Source organism: Eleutherodactylus coqui, chromosome 5, assembly GCF_035609145.1.
Source record: "Eleutherodactylus coqui strain aEleCoq1 chromosome 5, aEleCoq1.hap1, whole genome shotgun sequence".
NCBI classification, from domain to species: domain Eukaryota; kingdom Metazoa; phylum Chordata; class Amphibia; order Anura; family Eleutherodactylidae; genus Eleutherodactylus; species Eleutherodactylus coqui.
In genome coordinates, this window is record NC_089841.1 from 153,172,510 (window position 1) to 153,188,301 (window position 15,792).

Here is a 15,792-nt window from a genome sequence, read left to right on the forward strand (position 1 = left end):
ACGAAGAAATCCAAATATCAAGGGGATGTCTAATATGTATTGAAGCGGAGACTACACTGTATAGAAGTGACTGCAATATACACTTTGCCAACAAATCAAGCACCTAGAAGGAGTTGTCATTTTGATGCAAAACTTAACATGCACATATGTCTCAGGCAGATGTGCAAATGATTAGAGTTGTGGCATGGTTAGATGAACAGTCTTGCCAAATGATGCGCTAAAAGTGGTTCCACCCATGGCCTATTAAAATGCTCTCAGAGGCTACTTGTGTGTAGTGGACCTCTTTTTTTCCCCTTGGGGGTAGAGCTTGTTGACCACTAGACATGTCTCTATGATGCAATCGAAGAGATTTAACAGAGTATGAAAGGTTGCGCTTGATGGTCGCATCAACAAATTGCCTGCCACTTGGGTCGTTCTGACAAGACTATTAGGAAGTGTTGGAACCAGTGGATGAATGATGGCATGCACACAAGCTGACCAGGCTCAGGATGCCTTCGACAGACCACCAGTAGAGAGATTTGTTTAATAAGCGCGGCCAGCTCCAACTGTTTTCTTGTCTGCCATCCAGAGACAAGTGGTACCATCATTACAGGCCCTTGTGTCTCTCAGAACCATTTGCAGACCCTTGGCCTAAAGGGGTTTTCCAGGGAGAATGCTATTGATGACCTATCCTTAGGAAACCATTCAAGCTTTTTTAGATCTCTTTGAACCCCCTCTCTCTCCTCTAGTGTTAGCTAACCCACCCAACTTGTGCGCTGAATTTAACTGTAGAACATTGTTATTCCCTGACAAGCAGGGCAAAAAGTTACTGTACTTCACTATATAGCGGCCTATCTGTGGGAGGAGTGAAAGGGCATGTGTGACCCCCAATACGCTGCATGAGGTGGACGAGCACAATACTATACACACTGAACACTGGTGGTGCCATACTCTGTAAGTAAGGTCATAACTCTTCACTGGATATTTTTTAAGGTGTTTCATTACAAATTTTGCTTATAATTTTGGCTCTTTTAAATATTACTGCGGGGTAACCCACTAATGTAATTAATAATGTTGTATATGTGTGTAGAGCTACACATCTATGAAATTGTATTTTGGCTATAACTTTTTTCTCATTTCTAAGATTCAAGTGATGTTGAAGATAATGAAGAACCTTTCATTGCACCAGAAGGATTAAATGTTCCACCACATGTTGAACTGGTAAGCCTAAAGTTACAGTGCTGTGTATGTGTATGTGTGGGTGATGGGCCCCTTCTTTAACACCTTAATGCTACAGGACGTATAGTTACGTCCTGCAGCTTCGGGGTGTGTACAGAAGAGGATTGCGGGGCGATCTCCCTCAAAATAACCTGGGCGTCGGCTGTTACATGCAGCCGACACCCGCCTGCAACAGCTCCCTGTAAGCTGTGAGCCTCAGTGGAACTGTTAACGCTTTAAATACCCCGACTAATTTTCAGGGGGTCCTGTATGGCCCCGACTGCGATGATCACGGGTTGCCGTACAGGTGTCATGGCAGCTGTGCGCCTTCTGAAAGGCCCTAGGGCTGTCATGGCAGAATGCCTATTAAGCCATCCCCGTGGCCCTCGCACAACTATCTCAACGGCAAAATGAAAAAATTATGGCTGTCAGAAGATGGCGGCAGAAAATAATTTTTTTGAAAAATTAAGTATGTTTGAAAAAAAATAAAAGTAGCACAGCAAAAACAAAAAAATTACAAAAATTTGGTATACTAACCCATAGAATAAAGTTAACCTGTCATTTTTGCTGCAGTTTGTGCGTCTTAGAAACAAGACACACCCAAAGATGGCACAATTGTTTTGTTTTTTTCCATTTTACGCCACTTAGAATTTTTTTAAATGTTTTTCAGTACATTATATAGTACATTTAAATAGTACCATTGAAAAATACAACTTGTACCGCAAAATAACAAGCCCTCATACAGCTACATCGATAGATAAATAAGAGTTAGGATTTTTAAGGGGGAAGGCAAAACCAAAAAGGGAGGGGGGGGGAATAGCCCTGTCCTTAAGGGGTTAAAGGCTGTATACCCTTTTTTTTGTTGTTGTTGTTATTTTGGACATTTCTTTATAAATCGGTGTATTTTTGGATATAAAACGTTTTCTTTAATTTGGTTTCCTTAAATTTTCAACTGTTTCCTCACTGTTCTTACAGTAGGTTCTAACATATTGGGTATTAGAACAATCTTGGACTTCCAGCTCGAAGCAGTTACACTGGGCCGACTGTTCTTCGGCACGGAATGACAGGAAGGGAGCTGGAGGAGATGCAAAAGTAGTTTATTGCAGGGTGGCAAAGTGATCCTAAAACTTTGTTACAGTCATGGGAGAAGGAGATAAATGATTATTGCTGGGGGAGAAATTGTTCAGTGCCTGCAGTTACTTTGCACGGTCAGCTGACTCTGCTGGGAGGGAAGTATGACAGTGCAATGCCTTAATCATATAGTATACAGAGTAGCTTCATAGTACGGATAGTTTCCTCTGTCAGTCATTGTATGAGCGAGGCATCGCACCGTTGGCCTTCCATCTAAGGATGATCTTCTTCCCCACGGTAGTAATATGAACTATTGTTTAGCAGTTTGTTGTAAGAAAAACAAAGGGGTTGTCTCATGCCGAAACAGGTTTTTTTTTTTTCCATAGGCCCCACTGTTCGGCGCAGGACAACCCCAAAGGATGTGTTAAAAAAAAATTTTTTTTATTACTTACCAAATCCCCGCTCTGCAACGTCTTCCTTCTTCCTTTTTCTTCCTTCACCAAGATGGCCGCCGGGATCTTCACCCACGATGCACCGCGGGTCTTCTCCCATGGTGCACCGTGGGCTCTGTGCGGTCCATTGCCGACTCCAGCCTCCTGTTTGGCTGGAATCGGCACACGTGACGGGGCGGAGCTACGAGGACCAGCTCTCCGGCACGAGCGGCCCCATTCACCAGGCAGAAGACCGCACAGCGCAAGCGCGTCTAAAAAAGCAAGAAGACATCAGAATTAGATGGATCCATGGCGACGGGGACGCTAGCAACGGAGCAGGTAAGTGAATAACTTAGGTATGGCTCATATTTAATGCACAATGTATATTACAAAGTGCATTAATATGGCCATACAGAAGTGCTGAACCCCACTTGCTATTGAGAGACAACCCCTTTAAGTTTTACTCCTTCTATAAGTTCTCTCCCCCTTACTGTATGTTAGAACATACTGCAAGCACAGCGAGGAAACATGAAAATTTTTAACAAAAAACAATTCGAAGAATGTTTTATAGCCAAAAATCCATTGATTTTATTTAAATATAAAAAAAAAGAATCTGAATAATGGTGTCTATTATTCAGATAAATACTATGGCAGCAAAAACCGTAGATGTGCATATACTTATGGCTCTGTTCACACTAACATTCTATATATTTTTCTGGTCCATCACTAATAGAAAAAGTCATTTTCACTAGCAATCCTGTTACGTTCTGTGTGACTATTCTACAAGGCTTCCTTTTTGCCATCTTTCTTTTTATCTGGTTTCCATAGTTGCAAAGTTTATTGCTATTCTACCTAAATTTAAAAAAGCCAGTCTTTCAATCCAGTAGAAACTGAAAGCTTAACAGAAGTTGTTAGTTTTCATCTTTTAGTCCCAGACCATAAGTAAATTTACTTGCCAAACTAATCGCCCGCTGTGGTCTGTTAGCCAGATGGCCATCAAGATCATGCAGCGACTGGCTGCCAAGGGTATGCGACGTTTCCAGGCACATGATTACCGCGGTGGGGAAACCCAACCTAAGGTGTACATTACAAGGAATTTGTAAAATAATTTAGTTGAATGTGATTTGAATAATCTAAGAAATAACTACCTTTTTTTTTTTTACCTTTTCAACCAGCCACCCACTGCAAAAATGCATGCTATTATAGAACGCACAGCGAATTTTGTCTGCAAGCAAGGTGCTCAGTTTGAGATCATGTTAAAAGCCAAGCAAGCCCGGAATTCTCAGTTTGACTTTTTACGTTTTGATCACTACCTCAATCCTTATTACAAGCACATTCAGAAAGCCATGAAAGAGGGACGCTATATCGCGCACACAGAAAAACAGAACGAAGAACAGAAAAGTATGAACTTTTTCATTTTGTTCATCTTCTCTCATATATTCATGTTTTAACATCTTGTTTGGCTCTTAGTATTATATGAAGAACGCTTTTCCTTTAGCAGTAGGCTTAAAGGGAAGCGGTAGCATAAGAAAGACACTTACTGGGGAGGAGGGGGGTGTGTGGGAACAGAAACCCCCTCCTTGAAGTGTAGACTCCAATCACAGAAGATGGTACACGCCGGTGTACTAGATAAATCCAAGGTTCTTTATTGGTGATAAGGCAACGCGTTTCGGTGTCACAATGACACCTTTCTCAAGCCATAAGATACATAAAACATGAAACATGTACTCACATTTATAGTCAAAACGAAAATGAAAGCGTTCATGTCATCTGCGGGCGGCGCCATTTTGTGGGCGGGGTTTGCTGCAAAGATGCATGACGTGGCGAGGAGGGAGGGGGGGGGGGGAGGAAAAAAGTGGTGAATGACTGTAATATGAGTGTCGGTGGTATAAGGGTGCCAAGAAGCTTATGGAAGCGATTCACTCAGTAGTGAGTGAAAAACGAGCGGTAGATCAAAGTGAAATAGGGGTTTGATGCTGGGGAACGGCATAGGGGGCGTGTTTGGAGGTACGTTGCGGTCACGTGGGAGTGGCGCTCCGCGTCATAGTACGGGAGGGGCTAGCGTGTGACGTAATCACGCAGCGGTGGCGTGCCGCGTCATCCAGTGTGTTTAAGTGGATGTTTGTAGGTCGGGGCCGTCACGTGGGACAGAATGGAGCGTAATAGTCCTAGCCAGCGTGGGCACGTACAGATAGCGTGCCGTGCTAAGGCGATTATAGGAGTAACAAGGGGATGGGGCCGTGGGGCTGCAGTGGGGGCGTGTTAATATGTCCAGCATAGTAACAGCATTGCTGGGGGGGATCAAATGACCGGTTGATAGACTCAGTTTAGTTTAAAACGGCCATAGCATAGAGCTATTGCAGCAGGGATAAAAAATTAGCATGCTGGGTGACAATGGATTAGCAATATGAATATGAATTGGTGTGATGACATTAGATAATGTATAATTATAGTATAACTGGTTACTGGTTGAATGGCAAGGATTATTAAAGAAAATTAATTAATTAATTAATTTAAAAAAATTGTCACCCAGCATGCTAATTTTTTATCCCTGCTGCAATAGCTCTATGCTATGGCCGTTTTAAACTAAACTGAGTCTATCAACCGGTCATTTGATCCCCCCCAGCAATGCTGTTACTATGCTGGACATATTAACACGCCCCCACTGCAGCCCCACGCCCCCATCCCCTTGTTACTCCTATAATCGCCTTAGCACGGCACGCTATCTGTACGTGCCCACGCTGGCTAGGACTATTACGCTCCATTCTGTCCCACGTGACGGCCCCGACCTACAAACATCCACTTAAACACACTGGATGACGCGGCACGCCACCGCTGCGTGATTACGTCACACGCTAGCCCCTCCCGTACTATGACGCGGAGCGTCACTCCCACGTGACCGCAACGTACCTCCAAACACGCCCCCTATGCCGTTCCCCAGCATCAAACCCCTATTTCACTTTGATCTACCGCTCGTTTTTCACTCACTACTGAGTGAATCGCTTCCATAAGCTTCTTGGCACCCTTATACCACCGACACTCATATTACAGTCATTCACCACTTTTTTCCTCCCCCCCCCCCCCTCCCTCCTCGCCACGTCATGCATCTTTGCAGCAAACCCCGCCCACAAAATGGCGCCGCCCGCAGATGACATGAACGCTTTCATTTTCGTTTTGACTATAAATGTGAGTACATGTTTCATGTTTTATGTATCTTATGGCTTGAGAAAGGTGTCATTGTGACACCGAAACGCGTTGCCTTATCACCAATAAAGAACCTTGGATTTATCTAGTACACCGGCGTGTACCATCTTCTGTGATTGGAGTCTACACTTCAAGGAGGGGGTTTCTGTTCCCACACACCCCCCTCCTCCCCAGTAAGTGTCTTTCCTATGCTACCGCTTCCCTTTAAGCCTACTGCTAAAGGAAAAGCGTTCTTCATATAATACTAAGTACCTTGCAGCGCGGTGACATATATTTTTCTAACATAGTGTATTATACATTTCTTTGTGAGGGCTTCCCTGTACCAGGGAACCCTTATTAATGTCCTGCAGCTCTCCGGCTAAACACGCGGATCGGGTACTCGTGGAACCCCAGTGGAGTGCAATCTTCTGAAAAACCTTGTGGCGCATTTCTACCTTTTACACTTTGTTTGGCTCTTGGATGTCCTAGAAACCTTCTGCATGAAAGTAGTCCAAAACCTTGTTTAGTTCTTCTCTAGTTGGCACATCTTACACTAGGATTATTTCCCTATGCTACGTTAAAGGTGACAGATGTCTCTTCACCACATTGCCTTGTGAACATGGGAGAATAAACCCACATTTTTCTCTCCGTTGGAGTAGTGCTTCTCCTTTGTCTTTGCATATTTGCAACTTTGCATCAAAGCGTAGTCTTTTGTAGGTTTTGTGCCACAGAGTCTGAACCATTTAGAGCCTTGGACAGCACATTGTTAGAATAAGAATTTGTGCATGTTGCTTATGCCTATGTCGGACATTGCATATCTTTGCAAAATCGCTAGAAATGATGAAACCAAAATCTCTGTTCCAGATGCTGGTAAACATTTGAGTCAACAAATGGCCTGATTAGGTAGGCCTCATGTCCACGGGGAAAATCAGGCCCGCTACGGATTCTCCATGGAGAATCTGCAGCGGGTCCCTCCTGCCCCGCGGACATGAACGCTTAAAATCGGAATTTAAAAGAATTAACTCACCCGCAGCGGGCCGGGAAGGTCTTCTCTTCCTCACGGCCGGATCTTCTTTTTCGGCCGGCGGATGAACTCGTCACGCCGGCGGCACGTCGCCGACGTGCCGCGCGCATGCGCCGGGCACATCCGCCAAGCCGAAGCAAGAAAGATCCGGCCGTGAGGAAGAGAAGACCTTTCCGGTCCGCTGCGGGTGAGTTAATTCTTATTTTAGGTCTTCCACGGATCTGGACGGCTTCCATAGGCTTCAATAGAAGCCCGCGGGAGCCCCGAACGAAAATGGAGCATGGTCCAGATTTTTTCATGCTCCATTTTTTTTTAAAATCCCTTTTATTGACCATCCGCGGGTATTTATCTACCCGCGGGTGGTCAATGCATCCCTATGGGGTGCGGATCCGCGCGTGGGAGAAGTTAAAATCCGCTGTGGATTTTAATTCTTCTTTTGCCTGTGGACATGAGGCCTTAGACATGGGTCATGGGTTGTGCAGCTACTCATTTCTTGCTACCCTCACCCCACCTCCATCTTTAAGCCAGTGACAAACAAGCTTATTCCAGCTGCGTTTATATGTCCTTAATACAGATGGGTGTTCTGATTTGACTGTAGGTTTCCTGACCTGAACTCTGAGCATTGAAGGAATCTGTGCTAGTAGTTTGGGGTCAGATTACCTGCTGTCTGGCCGGCGTCTTACGGATGCATAAGTGCGGCTGGAATACGCTTGTCTGCCACCAGCCTGATGGTATGATGGCTATTATTCTGGGTATATTTGGCAGTGAAAGGCAAGCTAAAAAAATTTTTTTGTTCTACTCTAAACTGTCATAAAGTTATGCTTGCCACAATATTGATGATTTGTGTTGCGCCATTCCTTTACATGTATCTTTTTTTCGAAAGACAGATGGCGTTTGTAAAGCTAGATGTAAAAGAGACCCTTTAATTTTACAACAAAGCTTTTGCAGATTTTTTTTCCGCTCCAATATATTGTATGATTGTTTATAGACAGTTTACTTTGTTGTGTGTAATAGCAATTTTATTAAATTCTAGAATCTGTGGCCAATGCAAATAAAAATGATGAAGATGATGATGAAGAGGAAGATGATGATGATGATGAAGACAGTGATTACCTACATCCAAGTCTTTTCGCTTCGAAGCGTTGTAGTAGACTGGAAGAGATTACAAAGGTACTATAATATTCTAGGACTGAACTTCTATTCGTGAACAGACCCTTACATGTCAATTTAATGTTGGGGGAAAAAAACTATTTATTTTATTGCATTTTCACGCACTATAATTTCCCATTTAAATCAATGGGTACGTGAAAAAAAAAATGTACTCCATGGTATACGTGTACACTTTTTTTTTTTTTTTTTTTTTAATGCAGTCATTGACTTCAATTGATTTTAGATTCTATCAATTTGGCTTTTTTTTCTTTTGACATGTGAGAAATGGTTACACACTGACACTCGCACATTAAAAAAGCAACAAAAACAGATTTAATTTGCACTTTTGTAAAATCTGTCAGTTTTTCACTGACCAAAATTCTACTCGCCAATGTGAATAAGGCCTTAGGAATACTGGCGGGTTTTGGGCCGTGCGCTGGCCAGTGTTAATTCATGGACTGCACACAACCCCATTTTAGCCTAAAGAGGCTATACACCTTTGTGTGTGTATATGTAACAATATGTATGTATACAGTGAAGGAAATAAGTATTTGATCCCTTGCTGATTCTGTAAGTTTGCCCACTGTCAAAATTAACCTACCCTAAAAATTATAGACTGTTCATGTCTTTAACAGTGAGAGATAGAATTTCCCCCCCCCAAAAAACAGAAAATCACATTGTCTAAATTATATAGATTTGCATTTTGCACAGAGAAATAAGTATTTGATCCCTCTGGCAAACAAGACTTAATACTTGGTGGCAAAACTTTTGTTGCCAAGCAAAGCAGTCAGATGTTTTTGTAGTTGATAATGAGGTTTGCGCACATGGCAGAAGGAATTTTGGTCCACTCCTTTTTGCAGATCATCTCAAAATCATTAAGATTTCGAGGCTGTCACTTGGCAACTCTGATCTTCAGTTCCCTCCATAAGTTTTCTATGGGATTAGGGTCTTGAGACTGGCTAGGCCACTCCATGACCTTAATGTGCTTCTTTTTGAGCCACTCCTTGCCCATTTTTAATATCCTGGTGGAGGGAAGGAGGTTGTCACTCAGGATTTTACGGTACATAGCTCCATTCGTTCTCCCATTGATGCGGTGAAGTAGTCCTGTGCCCTTAGCAGGGAAACTTCCCCAAAACATAATGTTTCCACCTCCAAGCTTGACAGTGGGAACGGTGTTCTTTGGATCATAGGCAGCATTTCTTTTCCTCCAAACACGGCGAATTGAGTTAATGCCAAAGAGCTCAATTTTTGTCTCATCTGACCACAGCACCTTCTCCCAATCACTCCAGGTGTTGCAAACTTCAGACGGGCTGCACATGTGCCTTCTTGAGCAGGGGGACCTTGCAGGCTCTGCAGGATTTTAATCCAATAAAATAATGTGTTGCCAATGGTTTTCTTGGTGACTATGGTCCCAGCTGCCTTGAGATCATTAACAAGTTCTCCCCGTGTAGTTTTAGTTTTAGGCTGATCTCTCACCTTCCTCATGATCAAGGATGCCCCATGAGGTGAGATTTTGCATGGAGCCCCAGATCAATGCTGATTGACAGTCCTTTTGTCTTCCATTTTTTTACTATTGCACCAACAGTTGTCTCCTTCTCTCCCAGCATCTTGCTTATGGTTTTGTAGCCCATTCCAGCCTTGTGCAGGTCTATGATCTTGTCCCTGACATCCTTAGAAAGCTCTTTGGTCTTGCCCATGTTGTAGAGTTTAGAGTCTGACTGATTGAGTCTGTGGACAGGAGTCTTTTTTTTTTTTTTTTTTTTATACAGGTGACCATTTAAGACAGCTGTCTTTAATGCAGGTAACAAGTTGATTAGGAGCGTTTAACTGGTCTGGAGGAGCCTGAACTCTTTAGAGGGGATAATTACCTCACATGATAAAGACTCTATGCTTCTCCTAATACATCTCAAAATCGTGTTTGCGGTTTTTGCTACTGCATCACACTGTTGCCTAATGTTCATTTTGTGATAAACAAATCTTTCACATGTGCTGCTTAGCTCAATTCCTCCCTTTCTGTTTGATTTATTTTTTTTTTATGATTTTTTTCTTGCCCAGATGTAGAAGTCTGCATTTCTCCTTGTTGAATACCATTCTATTAGTCGCCGTCCACTGTTCAAGCTGGTCTAGAACCTTTTGAATTTTCTAGTGTTAACCATCCCTCCCTAGCTTTGTGTTGTCGGCAAACTTGATCAGTTTCCCTTTAGTTCCCTCCTCTAAATCGTTTATAAAAAATGTTGAACACCACTGGGCCTAGGATGGAGCCTAGTCATACCCCACTTGATACATTCTTCCACTTGTATGTGCAGCCATGTATGATCATTCAGCCAGTTGTGAATCCACCTAACAGTTGCCTTGCCGATCCCATATTTAGTCATTTTTTTCAATAATTATGGTAGGAGATGCTTTACTAAAGTCAATATATAAAATTATCAACTGCATTTTCCTGATCAACCCAGTTTATAATTCTGTCATAGAAGTAATAGAACCCATGTTGGCTCTGGTTAATTACTCCATTCTCATCCAAGTACTTGCACACATGCTGTTTAATAATTTGTTCAAAGATTTTTCCCAGTATGGAAGTCAGGCTCACAGACCTGTAGTTTCCTGGGTCCACCTTCTTCCCTTTTTTAATTTTAGGGACAACATTTGTCCTTCTCAAATCCTCTGGGACTTCCTGTTTTTCTATGAATTTTCAAAGATTATGGCGAGTGGTTCAGCAATTACCTCCGCTGCTTCCTTTAGTACCCTAGGATGTAATTCATCTGGATATTGAGAATTAAATTCATTTAAGTTAGCTAAGTGTTCCCTCACTATCTCTCTGCTTTTAGGTGGCCTGCATTCTTTTATTCCCCCAATAGTACAGGGAAGATCAGAGATATTTATATTTAATTTCTGTGGGGAAATGGATACGAGATAACACACTTACAAATTTGGCCTTTTCGACATCATTTTTAACCAATTCACCATTTTCATCCTATAAATATCCTGTAGCATGTTTGACTTTTTTTTTATGCTTTTGACAAAACCCCAAAATACCTTCTCATTGCTTTTGGCCCCTCTTGCAAGCCTTAAAGGGGTTGTCTCGCGCCGAAACGTTTTTTTTTTTTTTCTCCCATAGCCCCCCCGTTCGGCGCAGGACAAACCCAAGGGATGTGTTAAAAAAATATATATATATTACTTACCCGAATCCCCGCTCTGCGACTTCTTTTTTCTTCCTACTTCTTCCTTCACCAAGATGGCCGCCGGGATCTTCGCCCACGATGCACCGCGGGTCTTCTCCCATGGTGCACTGTGGGCTCTGTGAGGTCCATTGCCGATTCCAGCCTCCTGATTGGCTGGAATCGGCACACGTGACGGGGCGGAGCTACGATGACCAGCTCTCCGGCACGAGCGGCCCCATTCACCAGGCAGAAGACCACACAGCGCAAGCGCGTCTAAAAACGCCAGAAGAAAGCGAAATTAGACGGAGCCATGGAGACGGGGACGCTAGCAACGGAGCAGGTAAGTGAATAACTTCTGTATGGCTCATATTTAATGCACGATGTACATTAATATGGCCATACAGAAGTGTATAACCCCACTTGCTGCCGCGAGACAACCCCTTTAATTCATTATTAGCTTTTCTGACACTTGCCCTACATTTTCTGCAGACTGCATTATGTTCTTCCCCAGATATGCTCCCCACTTTCCATTTGATAAACATTATTTTTCTTCCTTTTTAGCATTTATTTTAAGTTCTGTGTTCATCCATCCTTCTCTTTAAATGCTTCCCGTTTTTTCGTTTTAGGGATTGCAAACGATTGTGCTTTGAGAATCTCATTTCACAATATTTCCCAACCTTCTTGGACATTTCTGTCTTTAAGAACATCCAGCCATTGGATCCTTCCTACCCTCTTTTGAGCTAATTATTTGCCTTTCTGAAATCCATTCTTGATGTTTAAGACTTTTTAGGTCTTCCACCCCTTGTTATCCAAAATTCAATAGTAGCAGTGTCAAGTATTGGAATGATATCTACTCTATGATTCAATGTTGGACCTTTAAGCCTTGCAATATGATTAAGGATCAGCGAGCATTGCATGGTGTATAGTTTGGTGCTCTCATCTGTGATGCTGTCATAAGGAGAAACATTACACCCCAGACTCATGTTGATGGTGTCTCTCCTAAACATCCAGAATGCTACTGTACCCAGATGAGTGCGATTTAACCTATTGTGGGACACTTAAAAGATTAGATATTGACTCATCTGGTAGATGCCATTTTAAAAGTGGCACTGTGGAGGATTATTCAATCACTAATTTGCATGGCTTTTGTTTTTTCAGGAAGCACTGCATGGCCTATATAAGACTCTCTGCACCCTTGTGGTGTATGCATTAACCCCCTGGACAAATGTCGGCATCTGTGGCATTTTACTTCATTTGTTTTCATTTTCTTAAACTGTACTTGTATATTGCAGCAATACATGTTTAGTTTTTTATTTATTGTACATTTCTTTCCATTTCTATATTTTGCAGCCTTTAAAGGTGATCGATCCTGACCACCCACTCGCAGTACTTGTCAGAAAGGCACAGAATGAGAAGATGGCCTCTCAGCTGACTGTGAACGTTGCACCTGCTCCCACTGCTGAGACAGAAAGCACAGCAGACAGTAAGTGAGATATTTTGTCTATTTCCAGTCCTTAGAGACTTTTTCTTGCAAGCCGCTGTTTAGGGGCATTTTTCTCTTGTCATTTATCTGGTTCATACCATGGGTGCGTTTTTAGTTTGTTTGCAGTGTTCTCTAAACTAAAGATTCATGGGCTTGTTAGGGTAGTAAAGACTTTCTTCATTAAATGTGACAGTGGGTAATACATAAGATAAGAAAATGATTCAGATGAAATATATAGAGGCACATTTACTAACTTTTTACGCCAATTTTTGATTTAAAAAATGCACAAAATTTGGGGCCAATGAAGATTTCCGCAAAAATTTGCGACTCTTCTTCAGTCTGTGCTGTCACTGGGGGTCTAGCTTGTCAGGAGTGGGCGTGCCCACCCTGGACCGACGATTTATGTGTAATTAACGCCTGAAACTGGTTAAGTTATGCCAGGGATGTGTGCTTGGTCGGGACCAGGTGTATATTTCTTGCAAGGTGCATGGACCTGCGGGGAATGTGCTGAATACATGAAGAGGCCTGCGCATTTCATGTATTAAGCGCACCGTGCACTACGGGTAATTATACTTAGCCCAGCGCAGTAAATGCTGAACTTAGCAAAGTTCCCCAACAGTCTGTCAGCTAGTAAGCGGTAACATGAGGATAAAGCTCCCAGTGTAATATACCATAAGTCTTTATTATGTGGAAATGTGATAAAAGGAGATACTTCATTCAATCTTGGTACATTCTAGTAATTAAAAGTCTGGGTACTGGGACCGCCTATGATCCCTGAAGCCAAATCAGCTGAAATGCTTATCTGAGCGCTCTCTACCTGGATAGGCTCAATAGAAGAGTGACAACACTTGGATGAGCACTTAAGCTGCTTCATTCTAGCAATCAGTGGAGGTCTCTTGGACCACCAGCGATCAAAACTTTTGACATGTCCCTATGGCATGTCAAAAGCTTTTTGGAAAGCAGAATTACACTTCTGGGCTGGATTCACACGAATGTATATCGGCTCGGTTTTCACGCCGAGCCGAAAATACTTGCCTACTCCAGCGGCTTCCTGTCCAGCACTGAAGTCTGCCACTCAGAACCCAGTAGAAGCTGCTGAATCCTATCATTCAAAGGCTTGAATGGTGAATCTTCTGTGGCCACTGAAGTCTGTAATTGGCTGAGCAGTCACTGTGCAATGTACGGCATATGACCTCCCGCTGCTTCCTTCGTGTTTCTAGTGGCGGGCATAGAGGCTCTAGCACTGCAATGGCAAGAGCTGGAGCAAGTCATTACCCCTTTTTTTTTTTTATATACTATTTTAATCTCAAACTTTTTGGGGGTTTTGCTCTTTTTAAGGTAAATGTTGTAAAATTGTATTTCACAAGTGGAGCAGCGCAAACAAATCCAAATGGTGATGTTGGGGGCTGCATCGTCTAATCTGGCTGGATGCCTGATGAATTTACAGTGAAACTGGGCTTGTCCATAAAATTAGGCTGTTAGTTTCATTTTGCATTATTTTTATTTTTGCTTAGGAGTGTATTATGAAACTAAATGCTACAATCCATTGTGAAAAATGCTCATTGTTACAGTCCTCAGCTGCCATCTGTTTTTTTGAGTCCCTTAGCATGTAAACCCTAAAATCTCACCACAATGACTCTCACGCCCTATAAGTAGGTATCAATTGTCAGGTTAATACTGCTTCCATCCAGGTATTTAATGCATGAGGTGAGAAGATACATGGGGCCCCGTCACATTTATTTTGTCAGCACCTTCAGGATCTTATGCACTTCAGACGCTGTCTCTTTTCTGTAGCTTCAAAAAGTGGATTTGGATTTTAGATGATGCTTTTGAAATGCTCTATTTTCTTTGCATCCAATGTATTTTGTTTGTTCCATTTGACTGTAATGTTACTATGTGGAGTTCTGCTTTTATTTTATGTTGTTGCATAGGCCATTCTGCAAAGTGTTAAGTGGCTTTCAGAAGTTAATTCTATGGTAAACTTTCAGCATTACTAGCATTCAGTGGCCAAAAGGCCTCATTACTATAAGGTCGCTTTTTTTCTTCTGTTTTCCCTTAACTAATTTGGCAAATGTGATTGATTCAGAGGGCTCTCAAATCACAGTTTAAGACGTTTCACTGTACAGACCACTACACTGCTTAAAGGGGTATTCTGCTCTATTTTTGGCTGATGACTTAAAGGGGTTGTCCCGCGCCGAAACAGGTTTTTTTTTTTTACATTACAAAGTGCATTATTATGGCCATACAGAAGTGTATACCCCCACTTGCTGCCGCGGGACAACCCCTTTAACTGGATAGGTCATCAGGAGTTGACGGATGGGGGTCTGCCTCTTGGGATCCTTATTCATAAGTTGATCGTCTGGCCTGTTGCACTCTGCATGCAGCCAGATATAGTCATCAGATGAAGCAGGAGCAGCGCCAGCAAACTCGCATGCGCAGTACTTTCTTTTTTGTTTTTAAATCTCTTGCTTTCCCGCTGATCTGTAGCATGTCCACAGTGACAGTTGTGGGCAGGCCGCACATCGGACGGTTTCCATCGACTTCAATGGAAGCTGTCCCCGCGGGATCCGCAGGAAAATGGATTTGCATACTGCAATTTCTTCCAGCATGTGTGATCTGCACACCCTTAAAAAATCACATCCACATGTTTTTTACTGTCCTGCGGACGCTAATGCAACCCTGTGGGCCGCTTGATTTGTGTCTCTCCCACGCGGGTACTGCAAATCAAATCTGCTCGTGGATATTGGGCCTTACACTCTCACTATCCTGCCTGACTGTTTCTTCTGAAGTTTTGCATTTTCCTACTGCCCTTGTCACTACTGCTTGACAGTACCTGCAGTCCAATCAGATTGCACGTCTAGCTCTGCTCCACAAGGATGGCACATCCATACGGTTACAAGAAGGTTTGCTGCGTCTGTCATCAGAGCATGGAGCTGATATCAGGACACGGGCTGTTACATGAGGAGAGCTGGAGATCAGCTCAGCCTCAATTCCAGTACCTGCGTCTTCGTGCAAGGACAAACGCTACCAGAGTCCGGCAGAATAGCCTCTAGCAGGCTACTAGTCTGCACCTCTCTGATCAGACTCCACACT

The 15,792-nt window shown here is 42.9% G+C and overlaps 1 protein-coding gene across 3 annotated transcripts in view; it reads left to right on the plus strand.

Moving 5' to 3' along the window:
* Window positions 1-15,792, plus strand: part of SFSWAP (splicing factor SWAP) — a 120,929-nt gene that overhangs the window by 18,473 nt on the left and 86,664 nt on the right. For all 3 annotated transcript variants that reach the window (XM_066603419.1, XM_066603421.1, XM_066603420.1), the window contains 4 exons: window positions 1,124-1,200; window positions 3,875-4,100; window positions 7,940-8,076; window positions 12,567-12,699. In XM_066603419.1, the coding sequence (XP_066459516.1) occupies window positions 1,124-1,200; window positions 3,875-4,100; window positions 7,940-8,076; window positions 12,567-12,699 (573 nt within the window). The remainder of the gene's footprint in view (window positions 1-1,123; window positions 1,201-3,874; window positions 4,101-7,939; window positions 8,077-12,566; window positions 12,700-15,792) is intronic.